At 50.8% G+C, this 22,420-nt stretch overlaps 3 protein-coding genes across 3 annotated transcripts; 1 reads left to right on the plus strand and 2 right to left on the minus strand.

Moving 5' to 3' along the window:
- Positions 1–2,015: 2,015 nt before the first annotated feature.
- On the plus strand, positions 2,016–9,110 carry LOC115844556 (G patch domain-containing protein 4). The gene is made up of 8 exons (XM_030841786.2): positions 2,016–2,167; positions 4,626–4,766; positions 5,236–5,309; positions 5,421–5,513; positions 5,615–5,701; positions 7,293–7,384; positions 7,644–7,694; positions 7,918–9,110. The coding sequence occupies exons 2-8, from the start codon at positions 4,688–4,690 to the stop codon at positions 8,636–8,638; spliced, it is 1,197 nt and encodes a 398-aa protein (XP_030697646.1). The 5' UTR covers positions 2,016–2,167; positions 4,626–4,687; the 3' UTR covers positions 8,639–9,110.
- On the minus strand, positions 7,320–12,264 carry NAXE (NAD(P)HX epimerase). The gene is made up of 6 exons (XM_030841787.3): positions 12,068–12,264; positions 11,810–11,918; positions 11,555–11,665; positions 11,358–11,471; positions 10,068–10,215; positions 7,320–9,748 (listed from the first exon to the last, which is right to left on the minus strand). Exons 1-6 carry the CDS (start codon positions 12,247–12,249, stop codon positions 9,546–9,548), a joined length of 867 nt encoding a protein of 288 aa, XP_030697647.1. The 5' UTR covers positions 12,250–12,264; the 3' UTR covers positions 7,320–9,545.
- A 4,372-nt stretch (positions 12,265–16,636) lies between these two features.
- TTC24 (tetratricopeptide repeat domain 24) lies at positions 16,637–21,865 on the minus strand. Its single transcript, XM_030842155.2, has 10 exons — positions 21,160–21,865; positions 20,766–20,969; positions 20,025–20,153; positions 19,760–19,872; positions 19,295–19,393; positions 18,157–18,254; positions 17,900–18,000; positions 17,142–17,238; positions 16,828–16,983; positions 16,637–16,726 (listed from the first exon to the last, which is right to left on the minus strand). The coding sequence occupies exons 1-10, from the start codon at positions 21,863–21,865 to the stop codon at positions 16,645–16,647; spliced, it is 1,785 nt and encodes a 594-aa protein (XP_030698015.1). The 3' UTR covers positions 16,637–16,644.
- Between the last annotated feature and the right edge of the window lie 555 nt (positions 21,866–22,420).

Genomic DNA, 22,420 nt, shown 5'->3' on the forward strand with positions numbered 1-22,420 from the left:
AATAAAGTGCCGGATATGAATCAGGAAGAGGGACCTCACCAGAAGGTGATCGTCCCAGTCCCTTGATCTTGGACTTCCCAGCATGCAGAACTGAGAGCAGCCAAGATGGCGGCGTAGAAAGACCCTCAGCTCACTTTATAATAGCCATGTATTCTTGTTCTTACAATGGATTTTATTTCTCACAACTCTTGAGGAGTGTGAGACCCCATGAAACTTGGAACTCCTGGAGGCCCATTTCTTCTTTTACAGTCCCACATAGCCCCCAGGGACAGGCTTACAGGCTGGGAGAGACTCCTTCAGGAAGCCCTCAGGGGCCCTGGCTTCTCCTCTTACCCCTGTGGCACTGTGTCCTGACCTTGCCACAGCTCTCATCACTCACTCATATAAATAAATGCCTGGTAACTTGTTACACTCCCACAAGACGGTGAGGTCCAACAGGACAAGGGCTGGACCCCTAGCCCTTGGCCTACAGAAGACCCTTAATAAATGTTTATCAAATGAGTGAGTCAGGCAGAACAGGAGTTCAAGGTCCTAGGCCAGAGGAAGAATCTTGAGTCAAGGAATTATGGCCATTAGGTTTTTGGAGTGGCTGGCAAAGTATGCCACACAGAAATTGTAGGCTGGAAAGGGCCCTTGAGGTTGCCCTATTCAGGAGTTTTCAAACCTCTTTTATGCCCACAGTATAATATATTAGATAGATAGATAGATAGATAGATAGGGGAGATGGAGTGGGAAAATGGTGGAAACTGAAGACCTATCTATGGAATTTTCTCTCTCTCTCTCTTTTTTTTTTTTTTTTTGCCGCGCTGCTCTGGCTTGCTGCATCTTAGTTCCCCGACCAGGGATCGAACCGGACCCCTGGCAGTGAAAGCTCGGAATCCTAACCGCTGGACCGCCAGGGAATTCCCCCTTTATTTTTCCTTCCCAGGTAGCATATTGTAAAAGTAAAATTAATTTTATGTAAAAAAAGAAATCATATGGGGATGAGGGAGTATGACATACTGAGCAATTATGACAAAACTTTACTATGAAACAGCAGTTTTCCTTTTTGAAGTTCCTTGGGGGTGGGGGTGGGGGTGGGTCGGCCTCTAAGTTACCGTAAATCCTGATACAGGGACGCAAACAAGGGATTTTTTTTTTTTTTTCAGGTTTTAGTTCTTGGGTGGCTCCGTGAAGCCTAGGAACAGTTTGTGGGGATGAGAGCACGTGCAGCCTCTCTTGTTGATTTGTTTGCAATATGTTCTTTCCCTCCCCTGCTCAATGAACCCTAATACTTAAAAGGCAAGTCCCAACTCCTCAACCTGGCATGGATTCCGGGATCCTTCCTCTCTCTCCAGTCCCACTCGAGGTCCCGATTTTCCCTGGGCTAGACTAGGTGCACCCCGAAGTCAGGGAGTCAGGGCTCTCTCTTATGCATCTTTGTATCACCAGTACCAGAAGGGGCAGGTCTTGGCACAGCGTGGTGAGTCAAAAAGTGTTTGATGGGCTTCCCTGGTGGCGCAGTGGTTGAGAGTCCGCCTGCCGATGCAGGGGACACGGGTTCGTGCCCCGGTCCGGGAGGATCCCACATGCCGCGGAGCGGCTGGGCCCGTGAGCCATGGCCGCTGAGCCTGCGCGTCTGGAGCCTGTGCTCCGCAACGGGAGAGGCTACAAGAGTGAGAGGCCCGCGTACCGCAAAAAAAAAGAAAAAAAAAAAAGTGTTTGATGAACCTACTGAAACCTCTCATCTCTAGGATTTTATAAATAACTGTCCCTGCAGGCTGAGTATTCATCCCCGCAAATCACCTCAGAGATGCTACCTCCTTCTCTGCCTCCACGAATCTCTCAGGCCACTCTCGATGGTTTCCCCTAAAGTTTTCCTTCCTCATGTTTGTGCCTGGAACTAGTCAGTGTCGGACCCAAAGCTGTTCTCGGCATCCCAATACAGCCGGATAGGACTGAACTCCCACGGCCGTTCAGACCTGCAGGGAGGAAGAAAATAGAACACTTTCCGGATCTTCTGAAACGTGCACAACGCAGTTCCTCCGGGGACGACCGAGAGTTCGGTTCCGGCGTGCGTCTCTATGGTTTCGACAGCCTAGAACGACCGAAACGGCACTTCCGGGAAGATGGCGGCGCACAGATCACGTCTGGCGCATGTTTCTGCGGAGAGGACCTTACACTAACGGTAAGAGCCTACAGTACCCCGAACGGTGGCTGTCAGAGCCCGGGCTCAGGAGCAAATGTGAGAGCAGGAGAGTAGTTTTACCCAAGTGAAACTGCGGGAGGAGGGCTGGAGTTTAGACCTCAAGAGGAAGGAGGCCTAGGGAAAGGGTTGCCGGTTCTTTGGAATCGCTGTAAGAAAGGTGGCCCAGGGCCCCTTCTCCAGAAAACTCAGGTTGACTGGAAAGAAAACAGTTCCTGAAAATGTGCTATAAGTTTATAAAGACTGCGGCGCACAGCCTGGGATCTAGTTGCTTCTGTCTAGTTATCCATTCTAGGTCGGTTAAAGCAATTACCATCTGTGTCACTCAGTTCAACGAATGACGACTGAACGCATTCTCGATTCTTGGAGTTGCATTAAGTACACCAGGGTTGGGTAATAAAACCAGGGCGTATAGTTTCGAATTACTGCGACAAGGGACAGGCAATGGTAGGTTTTACAGCGTAAAGTACAGACGTCTATGAGATTGAGCGATGTAGTGATTAAGAACACCAGTTCCGGAATGCCTGAGATCCTGGATCCGCTACTTGCCAGCTGTTTGATTTGGACAAGTAACTAAACTTCTCAGGGCCATTTGTCAATTACAAAAAAAAAAAAACCCCAACAACTCCTAATAGGGTTGTTGGGAGGATTAAATGAGATAATTTGTGTTCAGCAATTAGCAGCAGGCTGGCATTGAGTAAATGCATGTGTTGGTTGTTGTTGTAATTGAAATCTGGGGGCTAGTAGATTAGAAATAACTTGTGAGAAGAAGCAGAGGTTTGAGGTGGCCTCAAAGGCCTCAGTGTTTGAATTTTACTTCTGTTGCATTATCAAGAAGCAAGATAGGGCCATTTCTTCACTCAGTGCTTTTCTGTTGGGACTCTCAAGGTGTCAGTTAGGTTTTCAAATAATCATCCTTCACAGTAGAAATGTGAACAGAAGTGTGATTCATCCTAAATTTGCTACTCTTCATACCTAGCCAGACTGGTCATCGTTGTTAAGCCTAATATGTAATGTTTAGGAGGGGTGACTTGATGTGTCTGACTTTTTTTTTTTTATTAGCATACTCACTAGACATTCTTAAACACAACTGAAAGTTTTAGCCTTTGGAGTTGTCACTTGGGGAGGCCAGAGGGCTACTCCAGGAGTGCCATTAATCAGCCTTTAAAATGGTCTGCAATGCCTGTAATAAATGATCTTAGTACAAGTTAACTTTAGTGACTCAAGTCAGCAGTGATAGTCTTAGTTTTGAACGTCTTGTGTAATAAGCCATCTTAACCGTTTCGGAGGCAAATTTGGTATATAAGTTGGACAGTGCCATTGTGGAGTCCAAAATGAGGAACACCTGAACAACTCTAAACAAATGCAACTACAGCTGTGACAAACAACACAGATTTGAACTGCATGGGTCCACTTACATGTGGATTTTTTTCAATAAATAGTACAGTACTACATAATCAGTGGTTAGTTGAATCCTGGGATGCGGAAGGCTAAGTATGGGACTTGAGCATCCATGGGTTTTGCTATCCACAGCAGGTCCTGGAACAAATTCCCCGCTGATACTGAGGGATGACTGTAGTTGGGAATGTGATAGAAAGTGGGCCACTGTGGAGTCAGGCAACCTGAGCTCATATTCCAGCTCCATCTCTTAACAGCTGTGTAACCCCAGGCAAAAAACCCTTTGTAAAATAAGGATAAGGTGTATCTCACAGGACTGTCAGGATTAAATGAGACAGTATAGCAATATGTGTAACCCCTCTGTTACGCTTTAAATGCTCAATAAGAGCGCCCTTCCTAAGCTGGACAGTTTCAAAAGGGGTGCTCCAACAACACTGAAAGACAGTGGGGAAGAGGCATGTAGCCTTCACATTGAGAGGACAGTGTAAATGCTGGGGCACAGGTATAGGATATGGGCCCTGTTAAGTACTGTTGTCAGGTTAACAAGCACCTCCTTGCTTTGTTTTTACGTGGTAATAAATCGTGGGAGATGTTATCAGGTAGTGGTAAAGAGTGGGGACTCTGCAGACAAGCTGCCTGGGTTTGAGTTCAGTATGTATCAGCTGTGTGACCTTGAGCAAGTCACCTAACCTCTCTAGGCTTTAGTTTCCTCATTTGTAAAACAGGGATATAATACTTTCCTGAATGTAAAGTTCAGGAAATCTTCCCGGGCTGGGAAGAGTACGCAAAATGATCCATGTAAAATCTTAGCACAGCCTGGCATGTAGGGAGTTCTCCATACATTTGGGTGTTATTATTAATACCAGGTTTCCTTGGCCTTCATCATGTTGACATTGACCTCTCAGTGGTCGGACAGGGAGCTCCCCAGGCACCAGGCCGCTTTCCTCTGTCTCTGCTCCAGCTTCAGGGGAGAATTCTTACAGGAGCAGGCAGGATGGATTTGATGGATGATTTGGGCACTTTCTTTTTTTTCCTCTTAAAGGGAAGATAGTGACCCCTTCTCTTCTCTGGTGAGGGCCTGAGGACAGTGACTCTTTTCTCACCATGAGCGTCACCCCAGAGGTCAAGAGTCGTGGGATGAAGTTTGCTGAGGAGCAGCTGCTAAAGCATGGATGGACTCGAGGTGATTCCCATGGAGCCCTTTTCACATCCCCCCAACTCCCTCACTACCCTCTGCCCAGGGAAGAGGCATCATCCTGGATTAACCCCTATGTAGTCCATTCAACTGAAGGAGGAAAGTTAGTTTAAAGGGAAATTTGCAGAAGAAAATTGCTGACATTTCCAGAAAAGGGAAGAAGGGAAGAAATATGATGGTGGATAGTGAGAAAGAAGTGGTTCGGAGGACTGGGAGGGGGAGGAAGAGACACGACTTCTGTCCTGAGAGAATTACGAAGGAAAGATAGTTTGGGCTCAAAGATGGGAGGACTGCATGGAGAGGTGCTAGAAAGAGTGCAACTGGGAGGGCTTCCAAGATGGACGGAGCATGCCCAAAGTTAGGTATGTGGAATGGCAAGGAGTGGCATGTGCTGGGTGTGCCTTGTGAGGGCTTGGGGCAGGAGTGGAATAAGCCAAATCATTCACTGTGTTTGCAGGCAAAGGCCTGGGCCGGAAGGAGAATGGCATCACCCAGGCCCTCAGGGTAACGCTGAAGCAGGACACTCATGGGGTAAGACTGGGCAGGCTGAGGGAGGTCAGTGTGGATGGGACAGGGGGGCCTTGAGGATAGGGGGAGGAAGGGGAATGACGGGTCCCGAGTTCACACTGCTTCCTCTGGCAGGTGGGACACGACCCTGCCGAAGAGTTCACAAACCACTGGTGGAATGATCTCTTCAACAAGACTGCGGCCAGCTTGGTAGTGAAAACTGGGCAGGTATAAGCTCTAATAGTAGGCACATGAACCATGAGGGCCTGGGACATGTGGGGGTGAGGGAGACATGGCATGTCACCCACTCACGGATAACTCCCCCACAGGATGGTGTACAGATAAGGTGCCTGTCTAAGGAGACCACCCGTCATGATCCTTCCAAGCCCAACTTGCTGTATCAGAAGTTTGTGAAGGTATTAGAGGCTGGGGGTGAGAGGGCCCATCCTTTTTTCCTTCCCTGGTCTCCCCTGGGGCCTGAACAATTGCCTTGTATGCCCTACCTATTCTCAGGACTGTCCTAACAGTGGGATCCTGTGACCAACCTCGCTGTTGCTTACCTAGACTGCCCAGACCCTCAGCAAGAATTGAAATCTTCAGGTTGAATGGATCCCTGCCATCTGCTGAGGGGGCAGCAACGGGGAGTGGGGGGTGGGGCACAGTCAGGAGCTGTCAGAGCAGGGAGGGGATGTCTAATTCAGAGGACTTAAAAGTCGGAGGAGACCTGCGGGATCATCTGACCCATTGTCCTTATTTTGCAGATGTGGCCAAAAGGGGGGAAAGTGGCTCGCTGAAGAGCCCACAGTTGGCTAGTAATGGCAGACAGGACTAGAACCCAGGTGTTCAGACCCCCCTTTTCTAGCCCGCCAACAGAAGGGAGCTAACATTTAACGATCCTCTATTATGTCCTTAAGGGCTCTATGTATTATCTAGCAAATCCTTCCCATTCATCTCTGTGGCCATCTTCTGCCCCAGTTCAGACCATCATCCTCTCCTGCCTCATTTCTTTCACAGCCTCATAACTAGACTCCTCACTCTAGTCTCAATCCCCACCGCGATTAGTTCATCCTCCACAAAGGATCCAGTGTTCTCTGAAAAACACAGATTTCATTCTGTCACTGCCTCCTCCTTGACCTCGGATGACACAGTCCAGATGTGTCAGACTGGCTCACATGGCCCTTCATGCCTTGTCCCTGCCTTCTTTCTTAGCCTGTCTCTCGCCACCTCTCAGGACCTCTACACTTTAGCCAGATGGAATCTGAATCTTTTCAAGGTACCATGTTTTTTCACTTTCAAGTTTTTGCACATGCTGTTCCCTCTGCCTGGGACATTCTGCTTCCTTTGCCCCTTTACCTGCTGACCTTTTTCTTGTCTTCCAGGGCTCAGCTCCTTGTAGAAACTATTCCCCAAGCCCTGAAGCCTGAGTAGGGTACCCTTCCTCTAGCACAGACAACACTTTCATCATCATTTTCTATGTTCTGCCATATTCCTTTACCCTCCAACCATGTAGATTCCATCTGGGCTGGAACCATCTCGTCCTTATTCCACTCTATCCCCAACCTCTTAGCCCAAAGTAGGTTCTTAACCTGGTTAAAGTACTGTGCATAGGTATAGGGGGAGGGGGCATGAAAAGTAGCATCTTTATTGTACATTACTGGCACCATGGGATGACCGCCAGGGGGCACTTGTCCCACTGTGAAGACCTGATGACCCAGAGCACTTCTTCCTCCCTTCCTGTTCTGCCCACTAGCTGGCTGTGAGCCAGGGAGGCCAGGACTGCCCCCACCCCACCCGCCCCCAACTGCAGCCCACCTCCTGCCCAAGTTGATGTATGCAGTTTGGCACATCTCGTGTGGGGCTGCAAGGAGCGATGTTGGGGGCTGACAGATTTGTGCCAGTGGCTGTTCAGGGTGGCAGTGGCACCACTGCTCTTCCCTTTCCAGGAGGGAAGAGCAATGGTGGTGGTGCTGAGTGGGCCTTGTCCACCCCCATGATTCCTCCTTCTAGACGGCCACACTGACTTCAAGTGGGGAGAAGCCAGACAAGGACTTGGAAAGCTGCAGTGATGACGACAGCCAGGGGTCCAAGCCTCCAAAGATGTGAGACTTCTTTTTAGTGCCAGGGGCATGTGGGAGGAGATGCCTTCCAATCTCAAAAGAAAGGACCAAGTGTAATGCTTGACTGTGGGCTTCATCAGGGTGGAAATGTGTTGTGCTCATCTTTGTGTCCCCTACACCTAGAAAAGTGCCAGGTCCTGAATAGGGACTCAGTGCTGAAGGAATGTTTTAGAGGGGAGGAGAGGTCAAGCCTTTCCACCAGATCTGTTTGTAACTCCTGATTCCTGCCCTTCCCCAACAGTCTGACTGATGAGATGATGCTCCAAGCCTGTGAGGGGCGAACAGCACACAAGTAAGTAGCGGTTAGCTTCTTGGGCTCCCTTCTTTTCTCCCCATCACAAGCCCACCCCTGTGCCACTCTTTTCACCCCAGAGAAAGTGATTCCTATTCTCTGCCCATTTCTGAAGCTGCCTGAAGACAAGCAGCTCCTCCCTTATGAACTTTCCCTGCAGTCTCAGAGATTAGGCCTATTTTCCCCAATACCCTCCCTCTGACTTGGGCCCCATCTATTTCAGGGCTGCCCGTCTTGGGATCACGATGAAGGCTAAGCTTGCTCGGTTAGAGGCCCAGGAGCAGGCCTTCCTGGCTCGTCTCAAAGGCCAGGACCCTGGGGTCCCTCAACTGCAGTCTGAGAGCAAGCCCCCACAAAAAAAGAAAAAGAAAAGGAAGCAGGAAGAGGAGGAAGAGGCCACGGCAACTGAAAGGAATGCAGAAGAGTACCCAGAACACACTGACCAGAGTGTCAGGAAAAGCAAGAAGAAGAAAAGGCGGCATCAAGAAGAAAGTGTCACAGATGCGAGAGAGGGAACAGCTGTAAGGCGTGAGGAGGAAGAGACCACAGGAACAAGTGGGCTTGGGGAATTGAAAAACAGAGAACAAACTGATCAGTCCCTCAGGAAAAGGAAGAAGAAGAGGAGGCAGCGTGAGGAAGAAGACTTGAACATGGAGGAGGCTGTTGTAGATGGTGGGACCAGAGAAGCAGAAAGCAGATCATGCAGTGATCGGAAAAGTAGGAGAAGCAAGAAGAAAAGACAGCGGCATCAGGAGGAGGAGGACGTCTTGCATGTAGGGGATGAAGGAGAGGAGGAAGGTGGCAGGGCTAGGACAGCAGAGAGCAAGGCATACACGGGCTCAAGTGGCAAAGGTAAGAAGAGGCAGAAGCAATCAGAGGAGGAAAGACCTGGAGTCCACACTGACCAGAGAGCAAAAAAGAAGAAACAGAAGAAGAGAAACTGAAGGCCAGGTCAAGATGCAGCCCGATCGATTCCTCTTCAGGAGCTGAAGCCTCAGGGACCTGAGTTGGTGCAGGTCTTGCAGGTCTTGTGTACCCTCTCAGTGAGGAGTCCCTCCCAAGGAGGAAACAGCTCTGGAACAGTAGTCCGCTGAGAGGAGAGCGGTAGTGCCGTGTCTGACTTGAGGGAGCAGGCACATTCCCCCTTACAGCATCTAACCCAGAGAGGCTGAACTCAAGCACCTGCAAGGCCCGGGCAGCTAAGGGACAAGGATGCTGGGGGCTATGGGAACGGGAATGCAGACAGCCTCTGAAGGGGCATCTTGGCTAAAAGAAGTTGAAAATGTAGACCTATGGAAAATGTACTGATTTTTTAATTTTGTGAAGGCTAAGAAAGACATGCAAATTCAGCCCATAGGTTGCCAGTTTCTAACTATACCAAATTGAATAAACATCAGCTTGGTCTCCAAGCCTATATATAAGTCCTGACCATCATCTCCATTCTCAGCCTGAGAAGGTCCTGAATACAAGTTAGTTTCCTTGGAGGCCTCTGAAGAAATTCCTTCTGTTAACTTCCTGTAGTCTGGCTGTGCTGGTAAGTGGAATGAGAAAGTTCAGAGAACCTCACCCAGCTCCCTGTCTGCATCCCTGATAAGAATTATGTGTGTGTAAAGGACAGCACACCTCACTTGGGAGCCTTTTTTAGCATCTGAAAGTGAATTGTCATTGCCCCCAAATGTCATAGCAACCCCTCTTGCATATTGTTCCCCCAGAGAGAGGGCACCACATCTCCAGTGTTGCTCTCTGGCTCCTGCCATCTCTTAACCTTTATTGCCAGAAGAGCTCCCAGGACTCCACAGTTCTGGGAGAGAGGAACTAAATCTATTGGGAAGAATGCCCGCCCGCCTTCCCTCACTGCAGACGATAGACACACTCGGTGTCAGGGTAGGGTGGCAGGTTCAGCTGGTACTTCTTTTCCAGAGCAGGAGGCACGAAACGACCCCCCAGGTAGTGGTAGCGACCAGTAAACTGGCTTGCAGACTTTTTGGGTGCTGTCAGGGAGATGAGCAAGTCTGGCTGGATCCCTCCAGAGTTTCCCTTCTCCACATCCCATCCTGAAAAGAAGGTGGTATTCAGAAAGAGCGGAAAAGACCAGATGTCCAGTCCCCTTCCACACCTTGCTCTACTCTAGTCCTAAAAGAGTGGGAAGCCCCCTGGGTCCCCACCTGAGGAAATCGTGTCCATGTACTCCTGGGCTGTGGTCTCTGACAGTCACTGTCAAGGGCATTCCTGAACTTTGCTCCCCAGCCCTACTCTGGCTGTGGTATGCGCCTCTATACTTGGTCTGAACCTTGAGTCAAGAACCAGGACTCCTAGTACCTACCTCAAGGCAGGGCAGGGCCCCAATCCCCCCAACCTCCTTGGACCCAGCACCTGAGGGAATGTCGATGCTGGCAATGGGCACAGTGAGTCCATTCAGGACACTCAGGATGCTGCGGAATGGCTCCCGAACATCACCCTTGAAGCTGAAGCCAAAGATGGCATCCACCACCAGCTCGTATAGTTCATCAATCAGCGTGGGCTGTGGTAGAGCACAAAAAGGAAAGGATGTCAGAGCCGGCAGCTGCACAAAGAACCCTTAACAGGAGAGGGCTGTCCTTTGTACCCACAGACCATTCACATAGGCACAAATATAATTTTTTTTTTTTTTACAAATATAATTTTATCTCGTTCAGATGGCACTCTGAGGCCTAGAGTTAAGTGCAAGTGGGTCACTGATTGAGGCCAAGCTGAGTCCAGTCACATTTTCTGTTCTGAGTGCCTGCCAACCATTGGGGAGGCTACAGTGTAGGACAGCCTGAGACTTGGAGTCAGGAGGGACAGGTTCTGGTCTTGGCTCTGCCATGATCTGGTTCTGTGACTTTGCACAAATCACTTCCCTTCTCTTGCATCTCAGTCTCATCTGTAAAATGTGTTAAGGAATTTTAAAAAGAAGTTCTCAAGTTTTCCACTCCTAAATCCAAGATCTGAAGCATCTGAAGAAAGGGTTTAGGATGAGGCAGTCACCTCAGCTCCCAAGAGATGCAGATGATGTGTTTACTGCAAGCTAGGCGAAGAGGAACTGGCTGCAGAGTTAGAGGAGTGGGGCTTCCCTGGTGGCGCAGTGGTTAAGAATCCGCCTGCCAATGCAGGGGACACGGGTTCGAGCCCTGGTCCGGGAAGATCCCACATGCTGTGGAGCAACTAAGCCCGTGCCCCACAACTACTGAGCCTGCGCTCTAGAGTCCACGAGCCACAACTACTGAAGCCCGCGCGCCTAGAACCCATGCTCTGCAACGAGAAGCCCGCACACTGCAACACAGAGCAGCCCCCGCTCACCGCAACTAGAGAAAGCCCGCGCACGGCAACGGAGACCCAATGCAGCCAAAAATAAATGAATGAATTAATTTTTTAAAAAAGTGACAAGGGGAAATGAAGGGGAAATGAAGCTGAAGAGAAGGTAGTGTTGGGAACTCATGGAGCACGCCTTATGGAGAAGGCTCTTACACCACTTCCATTCAGATAGCATGCTTTAGGCATCTTCTGTGTCAGGCACTATCCCTGCCCTCTAAGAGTTGATCCTCTAGAGAGGAAGATAAGCAAATGAGCTCAGTCTGGAAAGGTGAGGGAAGAGCAGAACACAGGCAGCAGTATTGAGGAGGGCAGTGAACTGGAACCACCTACCTCTGGGGGCATTTCACCAAGGAAAGGGATGTCCATTTTCTGGCACTGGGTCACCAGTGCAGTGAAGAGTGGCTTGTTAGGCCTTTTAGGATAATAGATGGTTGGCTGGTAGCCCTATGAGGAAAGGAAAGGGGTGATTCAAGCCCAGGTCCTGGAAACCTCATACTCTCCCCGACAGCCCTTCCCCACGTACTCACAAAGAGTTTGAGGTGTCGAGCACAGACCAGGCCATCTCCTCCGTTATTCCCGGGGCCACAGATGACCAGGACAGTAGGGGGGCTCCTGGACAAGGACGTGGGGGGATATGCCTGAAGGCAGAGTCAAAGGGGATTCAGAAGGGCTTCGGGCAGTGACAGCCCAGTCTCGGCCTGGCCGTCCCTCCCACTTCATTGTGCCTAGGCCAGGTGGCTTGCACAGTGACTGCCCCTTAGGTGGAGAGTTGTGCCACTGACCTTGGCAATGGCTGTGGCACAGCTCAGCCCGGCCAGCTCCATAAGTTGATCCACGCTGAACTGGTACTCGTTAAACAGCTCCTGGTCCACGGCCTGGGCCTCCTCCTGGCTGAGGAAACCCACAGCCTGAGTCCCCTTCCCTCAGGTGTTCCGTCGCGCAGGCGGCGCGGCCCAGGTCCCGCCCCTGGGGGGGGAGGTGGGCTTCCACCCAAGTCCCGCTCCCAGCGTGCCCGCCCAGAGAGCACGTGCCCGTCCAACCTCAGGTACTTCACTGCTGAGCTCGCCATGACCTCTGAGTCCCCGCGGCCACCCGAGATCAGCCGCTGCGGCCCCCACCAGGTGGTTCCCGCGCGACAGGCGCCGGCCTGGACTCTGAGGAGCGATAGGCGCGGGCCCGCAACCAGCAGCCCGAGCCCCAGCAGCGCCCGCAGCCCGGACATTCAGCTCTCAGAGCGCGCGGCCCCGCCCCGCCTCGCCTCGCCCCGCCGCGCCCGGCGCATGCGCGGCCCCTCGTCCCGCCCCCGAGAGGCCGGGGCCGCGCGCGACCCTGAAGGAGGTGGTCCTGGAGCTGGCGGGACCGGTAGTGGGACTCCACCGCTTCTCCGTGTGTTGGTATGCGCGACAGCGCCCTCCCGCCCCGGCCCCACCTCGTCCGGGCGCCTTGTCTAGATGCCAGCCCTTCGCGGGAGCATTTTCATATTGCCTCACAGATGACCGAAGTGCTTTGCTTCCAACCGCACTTTGATAATAATTCTTGTTTTTCGTAGCTCTTTCAGCAAGCTGTATAGCATAGCAGTTAGCCCGGGTTCCTCCCCTACCACTTAGTGGCTGAGTGAACTTGGCTCTCCAGGTTTCAGTCTCCTGTCTGTAAAATGGGGATACGAGTACATACTTCATCGGGTGGTAATCCATGCAAAGTCGTCGACAGCGCCTGGTACATAGGGCTCAATAAATTAATGTTCTTATTCACACTGCTAAGCATTTCATATAACTTAGTACCCCTCTCCCCACCAAATTAGCTTCCCCTATCTCTGTTTACCAGGAGAGCACGCTGTACTTCCCTGATCATACATAATACTTATCCCTCTTCATCGGGTAATAGCTGTGGAAATAGAAAAGTATAAACCTTAAATAGGTTGAGTATGCCAAGATTAAAAATGTAGTTGAAACCCTAGACTCCAGGTCACGATAATATTTCAAGAAAAACCTGGAGAGGAAGACTAAACTTGTAACCCAAGAGCTTTTAAGAATGCAAACACACTCCTGCCGGGTTAAGAGAGAAGTATGGGGAATAACAGACCAGTTACATTAAGGCATTAAGATAAAGATAATTATCCAGGTGGAATGAAGGTCTTGGGTTTTTGTGTTTGTTTGTTTTTTCCGTTTTCCTTTATGGTTTATTACAGGATTGAAGGTCTTGTTTTTATGCTAGTATATTCTTTTTCTGTATCGTGAATTCCATTCCCGGCTAGTTCACTGAGAAAACAAGAACCCCTCCTGCTTTTAACTACTCCTCTGATAGTCTCCTTTTTAATTATAAGAGGTTTAACATCTCCTATGGGTTGTACCCTTGGCCTTCATCTATGTTTGTTTTACATGTTTGTTGTGGGAAATTGAATGTATCAGACTGTGATTGCGGTGGAAAATTGTTTTTGTTAGACTTTGTTTGTGGTTTACTCATAGAGTTTACTCGTCTAAATTGAAATGTAGGGTTTACATTACAATTGGGTAATCTTATTCAAGACCTCATTAACTTTGTTTTATAACTTCACCGGTATATAAGTAGTTTCACTTTTATATATTAGTCAAGACTCCCTACAGGCCTACTTGAGAAAATTAATTTGGTAATTCTGAAGATTCATTTCTAAAACACAATGTGAAGCATGCTTCTTTGACATAGATAACATTTTGAGTTTATGTGCCCAGTGCTGACATGAATCATCTCATTTCATCCTCACAACTCTGTTATTATCCCCATTTTACAGATGAGAAAACTGAGGCTCAAAGATGTTGAATGGGGGCTTCCCTGGTGGCGCAGTGGTTGAGAGTCCGCCTGCCGATGCAGGGGACACGGGTTCGTGTCCCGGTCCGGGAAGATCCCACATGCCGCGGAGCGGCTGGGCCCGTGAGCCATGGCCGCTGAACCTGCGCGTCCGCAGCCTGTGCTCCGCAATGGGAGAAGCCACAACAGTGAGAGGTCCAAGTACCGCAAAAAAAAAAAAAAAAAAAAAAAAAAAAAAAAAGATGTTGAATGACATGTCCAATGATACAGTGATAGCTGTCAGTGGAGCTAGGATCCAAGCAGCTTGACCTAGAGTATGTAGTCTTTTTTTTTTAAGGGCTGCTGTGTATGCAGTGCTCTTCAGTGTTTTTATTTTTATTTATTTTTTAAATTAATGAACTTATTTATTTTTGGCTGCGTTGGGTCTTCGTTGCTGTGCGTGGGCTTTCTCTAGTTGCGGCACGCGGGGACTACTCTTCGTTGCGGTGCACGGGCTTCTCATTGCATTGGCTTCTCTTGTTGCAGAGCATGGGCTCTAGGTGCACGGGCTTCAGTAGTTGTGGCGCCTGGGCTCCGTAGTTGTGGCTCGTGGGCTCTAGAGCACAGGCTCAGTAGTTGTGACACACAGGCTTAGTTGTTCCGCGGCAGGCATGTGGGATCTTCCCGGACCAGGACTCGAACCCGTGTCCCCTGCATTGGCAGGCAGATTCTTAACCACTGCGCCACCAGGGAAGCCCCTAGGGTATGTAGTCTTAAGCATTATTCTATGCTGAAATGCCTCTCCAAATGCAGAACTATGTAACTAAAGGGTTGTCAATTGCTGACTTCATTCTGATGAGACATAACTATAAAATTATGACACACACACTCACAATTTATGAAACAGCCAAATGAGGGCTATCCTCAGGAAGGCAGTGCCCAAGTGCCCTAGTCCACCTTGCTGCCTTTCAGATTCTGGAGTTTTCTTTGGGAAATGCCTTCAAAACCAGTTCAAGAAGGGCATGTGGATTGAGCACCTACTGAGTTCCAGATGCTTTACATATATTATCTAATTTAATCCTGTCCATCCTATGATGTATTTTTATCCTCATGTTAGAGATGAGAAATTGAGTAGCAGAGAGAAGTCAAGTAATTTTCCTAAGATAATATAGCTATGAAATGGTAGAACCAATGATGGTTGATATTGGGTTGGCCTGACCCAGTAGCAATACTCTCGTGTGACAGATGCTGCTACTTGTCCCTCGAAATCCATTCTTCTCTATTTAAAGGCAATGTTATATTGGTTTTTGTTACAGTCAGTGAATCTGCATCCCAGTCAAGACATCTTGAATGCCTGACAAGATAATAAGCTCCATTTAGATAAGGAAGATTAACAGCTGTGTCCCCTGCACCTAGTTCTGTGCCTGGAACATAGTAGGTCCTCTACAAATATTTTAATGCATCCTCAAAATTTCATTGTGAAGTAATTCACAGTACAGTACATGCTCTTATCTGACATGACTGGGAGTAGATGATCTTATTTCAACTTAAAACAAAAAATACAGGGAATTCACCAGCGGTCCAGTGGTTAGGACTCCACGCTTTCCCTGCCGAGGGCCAGGGTTCAATCCCTGGTGGGGGAACTAAGATCCCACAAGCCGCATGGCATGGCCAAAAAAACCCATTCATTTGCCATCTGTCAAAGTGTGACCAGGGTCTTGTCTCTGAGGATAGGGCCAAAGATCGTAGTTCTCCATCTTCTTTATCTCATAAACTTCACCACTTACATATCACCTGCAATTTGCAGTCTGTGTCCTTAAGGTGGAAAAAAATTTATTGTATATTTGAAGCAAACTGAGTGCAAAATTCATCTAGATTTTTATGATTTTCCCCCAATTTGTAATAGTCTCTCTGCTTACATCTAATTCAACAGCAGTTTTTAAGGTGAGTCACCTGAATCACGTCTTCTAAGGATTCAATTTAGTTTTCATAGAAACTGCTTATTTTCACACTCTTAGTTTATCAATTTAATTAAATTACATATTACAATAACACAACTGGAATAAACACATTTGGTATCAAACACAACCAACTCGGTAAGCAATGGCTTAACTGGCGGAGTAGAACTGGCTGCACAGCATTCTAGAAGCTTCTCACTGCCTAGGTTTGAATCGCAGCTTCACTTACTAGTTGTGTGACCTGGGTGGCAAACCAGTTAACTTTTGTGCCTTGTTTTCCTCATCTGTGAAAGGGGATTCATCTGCTGTGAGGATTAAAGGAGAAGACACTTGTGAAGCACTTGGAAGTGTGTGGCATGTGCTAAGTGATCAGTGTTACATAATACTGTTGTTGCAGCTGCTGGCAGCAGTTTTGCTACAGGCCTGAGGGGCCTGTATCCAGGATCTGCTATGTTTCTTGGAGGAAGAGGAATGCATCCATTGGTTGGTTAAGGCGTATCTTCTGTAGCATTAGATCGCCATTTCTCACGTGAGAAAATGGAGTCAGTGACTCCAAAGCCTCTTAACCAAGATGTCATGGTTTTAAGAACTGGCAGGGGCCTTAGCAGTTGTGAGGTTTGAATCCAGAAGGAAAGGGGGGAAATTCACCATCCGTTTTCCATTTTTCTTTTGCTTATTGAGTCCAAAAATCCCAACGAGGAGCACACAGACCTCCTCAGTGCTGAGACTGCAAAGCCTTTGTCCAGCCTGCTCCGGATCCCACTTTCTGACATTGTATTCTGTGTCCATACAGTGCTCACTGGGAATGACTGGGAAGGGGCTCAGCCCCAGAAGCCCCTGAAGTGTGTATGTTGAGGAGGTACTGCAGGGGCCATGCTGTGGCCAGCAGGGGAGGGTCACATGATCATGCAGAAGCCAGACTCAGTGGATCTCCTCTGAGGGTTCCTGCTGGGGGGTTCCCTGGGCTGTTTGGATGACCTGAAGGAGGCAGAGAGGGGCTTGCCAGTGGGAGTGACTAGGGAGCAAACAGAAGGCAGCTTGCCCTGGCTCCCGTTTCTGTTACCCTCTCTGACCCTTACCTCTGCTCGCAGGCTCCAGGGCAGGAGGGAGTAGGCTTAAGCCGCCTGTCCCCCAGTTCAGCAGGACTCTCCCTTTCGCTGAGGGCTGCACTCAGGCTGTGCAGGAGGCAGGGGACACCCTGGGCCTCCAGAGCCGGGTGAGGGTTGCTCCGATTGCTAAAGGGCAAAGACAAAGAGGCTCAAAGCACCATATCCCTGAGCACCAGACCACATCTTCCCCCAACTTCACGTTCCATTAAAGTCATCCAAAGCCACACCCTCTCCTACTTCTTTTATCCATTCTCCAGGCCTCTTCCCTTCCCGCAGGGACCCACCTCTTGCCGTGGGGGCCGTTGGTGACCAGAAGGCCAGGATTCTCCATTCTGAGGGGGCCTTGGCCTCCAAATGAGAGATTGGCCCTGGGTCTTGGACCTGAATGGAGAGGACCAAACACATTCATCACAGGCCTCTCTGCACCAAGAACCATCATGGTGGGAACGAGACATCTTTGGGAGAAGAACAAGGAGGGTGGGTATCAGGGGATGTATTGGTCACTGTACACAGAGGAGACACCTGTACAGGGCAGGTGCTTGGCAAACCTGGGCCGACTAAAGTTGGGGATGATTCACCAGTGTCACTGATGCCTGGAAGAAAACACACTGAAAAGAAGACATCAGTGAATTCAAGTCACCAAGTAGCAAGGAACTCTGTCCTCAGAGTGCCAAGCCTTTGGGGGAAGAGACTAGTAAACAGTAAGCTAAGGTAAGAAAAGCATCCAGTGCCTGGCATGTAGTAGGTGTGAAAGCCTTGGTGCCCCAAGATACAAAGTTCTAGATGTTAGGAAAGCCTCGGAAGCAGGGAGGAAGAGGCAATTCAGGAAAGGGTTTAGGAGAAATGGGCCAGGGCCTTGAGAGGCAAGCAGAAAGTGGGGAGGGCTGGTCCTGGGGTTGGGAATGTAATGTGTGTGGGGTGCGGCCTCAGTATCAGACCTGAGGCAGGGGGGTGACAGAGTGGGGCGTGGGGATAAAGAAAATGAGAGTCTCCCATTTGGGGGAAGGCGATGCACAGCTGGAAACAGCCTACTTAGACTCACGCTCCAGTCTTGGTGTCCAAGACGTCGTGAGAACATTCGCCGACTCTTCCTCTTTCCCCTCGTGGCCCTCCTCTAACTCATCTTCCCACCTATCGGAAGATCTGTAGGGGCAGGGAACAGGGGGCAGAGTGGCACTCCGGCCAGATCCCCCCCTCCCCAGATCCCACCGGCCACTGCCAGGCTATGACACCTCCCAACACCCTCCAGAGGCCATACCCACACCTGAAGCTCTGTTCCTGCCTGCCCTACTCACTCACCTGTGACGCACTCCTGCTGTGCCTTTTCCCACCCTGGCTGGGGTCCCCACCATGGGGCAGGCCCCACCTGGAGCCTGGGGCCCCCCTGGAGCTGAGGTCTGGGAATGAAGGGGAGTAAAGGGAATCAGTTTGAGAAAAATGGCCACCCCAGCAGTGGTTGTGGTGTGCATGTATGTTCTCTCCACACACAATGGCCCCAGAGGGACAGAGAAGTGCTAGAGACAGCTGGGCTGTGCCTTGTGTCTGAGGATGAAATTACAGGGCAAGGCCCTTTGTTGTGTTAAGGTCCCTGCTAGAAACTCTCAAGTTAGAACTCGCTCATGGACTGTCAGAACTGGCCAGAGCTTAATGACCACCTCATCCTGCCTGGGGCCTCCGGGACAAAGTCACACAAAGTCGGTGGCCAACTTCAGATGGAACCCAGGTCTTCTGACCCCCAATCCAGTCCTCTGCTTATACCAGGCTAATTTAATTTTACTTGCAAATTATAAATATGGTGTCCTAGTCTTTCAAATAAGACAGAACATAAAACCTAGTAAATAAATGTAACAAATAGTAAAGTATAATTTCAATTCCTGGCGTAGGAGATGCCTGAGAAATCTCACAGTGTGAGGGAGGAGGCAGCTGGAGAGACGCTGACCTGTTGAGAGAGGCTGGGAGGTAGCGAGAGGGGGAGGAGGGGTCAGAGAAGGAGGGGCACGGCTAGAGACCCACAGAGAAATGCCCCCCCGCGAAGGAGGGAGGGGAGAGAGGAACGTCCTTGGAGCACTACTGCCATCCTGTGGCCCTTTGGGGGAACTGCAGCCAAGGACCAACCTTTCCACCAGCTCACAGATTTTTTGCTCAGTATCTTTGAAGGCACACCTTGGCTTTCACCCACTGAGCTAGTTACCACTAAGCCAAGGCCCTGGCACAGCCCTAGTGTTGGAGACGTGCCACAATCCCCCGCCCACCTCCCCATCCCCAGGTGGCCTCTGGAAAGTGATATATGTCCCATATGCAGGCCCCAGGGCAGATGAACACAGATGAGCAGTCAAGTGCAGCAGCAGCCCTGAGGACATCAGCTCTGCTCACCACCACCCCTTTCTCTGGGTAACCTCTCCCCACCCCCCGCTCCTTGTCTCAGGTGTCATCTCACCAGGGTGTGGGTTGGGAGCAGCCCACCCCGGGCCAAGTGGGTCCTTATGGCGTCTGTCAGCTTGGCCACCAGCCGCTCTCGCACAGAATCTGGCTCCTTCTGGGGAGAGAGTGGATAATGGAGTGATGGAGGAAGCCTGGGCTTTGTGGTCCTCTGGGGATCGGGGAAGAAAGAAACAGGAAAGGGGGAGGGAAGGGGGAGGGAAGGGGACTTTGTCTCCCCTCTTTTCTAGCACATCCCCATGCCTTTGCCAGGGTCCTGCCACCGCCTGCCCAGAATTGTGGACAGAGATGGACTCTTCCTCTCAAGAGTGTCCCAGGACCTAGCACACAATGTGCTCAATGCACGTTGGACGAGTGAATGAATGGTGGGGAGAAGGCAGGAATATCAGCCAGAGAAAGGATAGCAGGAGAGCAGCTGGAGGGATATTGGGGAAGAGTTAGATTCTGGGATGGAGGGTCTCACCTGACACCGGGCCAGCGCTTCCTTATAGTACTTCAAAGCCTGGTCATGCTGCCCCAGTCTGGCTGCAGCAGCCCCCAGACCCTCACAGGCCTGCCATTGCCCCTTCACGTCCCCTGGGGAAGACAGCCTGAGAGGTCCTCCCACAGCTCCCTACACCTCCAGAGGTACTCCCCACCCCCAGTCCCCCTATCTGCCTCCCCACCAGCCCCAAGGATTCTCAGCCTTTGTCCCACCCCAAGCCACCTGCAAACCCCCTCACCCTCACCCGTGTCCCGGGCAGCCTGCAGAGCATGTAGATAGTTGTCTCTGGCAGCCTTGTGGTCTCCCAGCTGGCTCAGTGCAAATGCCAGGCTTCCAAAGCTCCGGCCCTGCTCCCACCGCTGCCCCACAGAGCCTGGTGATAGAGCCCGCCCCATATGAAGAGAGGACTTTGGCTGCTGGGGCATCAGGACCCTACCCCCAAAGACAAAGGGAGGGTTGCCAGAAGTCCTTGTGCTCAACCCTGGCACACCTCCAGATGCACCACAGAGGCCTGAACGCTTGAAACCCAGCCTCTCCTCAGTCCTGAGCTTTGGCCTGAATGCCTCCCCCATGCTAGTTTGAGCCACGTATAAATCCAGGGCGTCAGGCAAGGCACGTATTAATGGCTCCATTTTTATACGTGTAGAACCTGAAGCTCAGAAAGCAAAAATGACTCGCTAAACGTCACACAATCATTTAGAGCAAGCACTGGCTCCACTTCAGGCCTCCTCTACCAGCCAGGGCTCTTCCCTCTGCCCACTGCTGCCTTCCCAACCCCAGGCCTCAGCCTCTGGGCCCATGGCCCTCTGTCCTGTCTGGCTATCCCATCTCCTGCACCCCCTGCACACCCTCACTCCCCTGTTCTGGACTTCCCAGTCCCATAATTAGTTCTAAACGTCCATCTACTCTTCAGCCTCCGGGCCCCAGCTGGAACCCCTTCTTAGTCCCTTGGCCCCAATCCCATTCCCCAGCCCCTGGTACCCACCGTGTGTGTCGGCAGCCTTCTGGTGAAACTCCCGGGCTTCCTGATAGTTGCCGAGGGCATTGTGGGCCATCCCAAGGTTTCTTAGCACCGTGGCCTCCTCTCCTGGCCCCCGGCACAGGGGCAGGGCTTGCTGGAAGGCCTCTGCTGCTAGCGGGAACAGCTGGAGCTGGGAATAGCCCACGCCTAGGTCGTTATAGAGTTGCCCTAGAGGGCATGGCCACGGTCAGTGGTAGCCAGGTCAGATGCAGCTGAAGCTGTACCGCTGCAGCCTCTGCCCCACTCTCCCAGGGTTCCCCCAGTCCTCAGAATTGCCTCTGCTTCCACCCCACTTCTCAGAGTATCACCAAGTCTTAATCTCCCCAGATCCCACACCTTCTCTGCCCAAAGGCCTCACCCAGCAGTCCTCGCTCAGTGCTCCTCTCAGCAAGCCTCCGGCTCTCCTCCAGCACCTGCAGCACATCACCCACCCCATGCTGCCCGCTCTTCAGCATACAGCCCGCTGCAGCCCCCAGTGTCAGGGCTGCAGCCCTGGGTTGCCCTGCTTGGGCGTAGGCCCGGCTCGCTTCCTGCAGGCAGTGGGCTGCTAGCTCAGGCTGTCCCAGAGCCTGGTAGCAGGCTCCCATTTTTGCCTGGGCTTGCCCCTGGTCACCTAGTGGCTGGTAGTGGCCCAGGGCCTTGTGATACCAGGCCAAAGCCTGAGGCAGGTCGCCCAGGGCGTGGTAAGCCAAAGCCACGTTGAAACACTGGTCGCCATGACACCCGCCCTGGGCTGTCTCTTGAGGTTGAGCTCGTAGGAGCAGCTCAAGCCCTCTGGCTGGGTCCCCAGTCTCCACGTAGGCAGCCCCCAGGTTGAAGGCACAGGCCCGGAGAACAGGGGTGTCCCTGGTTTGTGGTGACTTGGAAGCCAGGAGGAAGGCCCTCTGGAAGCTGGTCAAGGCCTCATGATTCTGACCAGCCAGTAGGGCCCTGTGGCCAGCCCTGGTGAGGGCTTGGATTCTGGCCTCTTGCAGTGGCCACTTTCTTTTCTTCTTTTTCTTCTTGGAGCTTGAAGGCGAGGGCGAGGGCTCTTGCAGGGTATCCTCAGTGTTGAGGGAAGACATAGTGCTGACGATAGGGAGCAGAGGGGTCAGTATGTCATCCTTGGCTTCCTCCAAAGCACTATCCCTCTAGGCAATTCAGCTCTACCTCTGCCCTGGTGTGACCCTCAGGGTGTCAAGGATTTCTCTCTGACATCTCACTTTGCTTCATCTAACCCGGTGAACACCATATTAACTCTCACTCTAATGTCCAGACTGGTTTTTCGTCCTCCAAGACTCACTTCAAGCTTCCTTCAGAAAGCCCCTCCCCTCAACCAACTGGGTCCCTCTTCTGTACCCCCATAGTACCTTATGTCCTTTACGGCATTTATCACACTGGGTTTAGGGTTATTGACTTTCTTGTCTATCTCCCCTACTAGATTTGGAGCAACTTGAAGGGTCTGGCACATAGATTCTCAATATATGCTTATTGAATGAGATGAAAAAGTTTTATAGATCATTAGATTATTATTATATATATAGATTTTACCACAATAAAAAAGGTTTATTGAATGAATAAATGAATGGATGAACGAACAGAGCACACACAGGGCCTCTTCTCCACCATCTCCTTCACCC

This window comes from Globicephala melas, chromosome 1 (genome assembly GCF_963455315.2).
Source record: "Globicephala melas chromosome 1, mGloMel1.2, whole genome shotgun sequence".
In the NCBI taxonomy this organism is placed as follows: Eukaryota; Metazoa; Chordata; class Mammalia; order Artiodactyla; family Delphinidae; genus Globicephala; species Globicephala melas.

Excerpts from the sequence above, each read along its gene's own strand:
- LOC115844556 (XM_030841786.2), top strand. The coding sequence starts at position 4,688 with ATGAGCGTCACCCCAGAGGTCAAGAGTCGTGGGATGAAGTTTGCTGAG. Across the intron at positions 5,310-5,420 it reads TGAAGCAGGACACTCATGGG|GTGGGACACGACCCTGCCGA; the intron begins GTAAGACTGGGC and ends TTCCTCTGGCAG. Across the intron at positions 7,695-7,917 it reads GAGGGGCGAACAGCACACAA|GGCTGCCCGTCTTGGGATCA; the intron begins GTAAGTAGCGGT and ends CATCTATTTCAG.
- NAXE (XM_030841787.3), bottom strand. The coding sequence starts at position 12,249 with ATGTCCGGGCTGCGGGCGCTGCTGGGGCTCGGGCTGCTGGTTGCGGGC. Across the intron at positions 11,919-12,067 it reads TCAGCAGTGAAGTACCTGAG|CCAGGAGGAGGCCCAGGCCG; the intron begins GTTGGACGGGCA and ends GGGTTTCCTCAG. Across the intron at positions 9,749-10,067 it reads CAGCATCGACATTCCCTCAG|GATGGGATGTGGAGAAGGGA; the intron begins GTGCTGGGTCCA and ends CCTTCTTTTCAG.
- TTC24 (XM_030842155.2), bottom strand. The coding sequence starts at position 21,865 with ATGTCTTCCCTCAACACTGAGGATACCCTGCAAGAGCCCTCGCCCTCG. Across the intron at positions 17,239-17,899 it reads TTGGACACCAAGACTGGAGC|GTCCAAGACCCAGGGCCAAT; the intron begins GTGAGTCTAAGT and ends CTCTCCATTCAG. Across the intron at positions 16,727-16,827 it reads CCTGGAGCCTGCGAGCAGAG|GTCATCCAAACAGCCCAGGG; the intron begins GTAAGGGTCAGA and ends TGCCTCCTTCAG.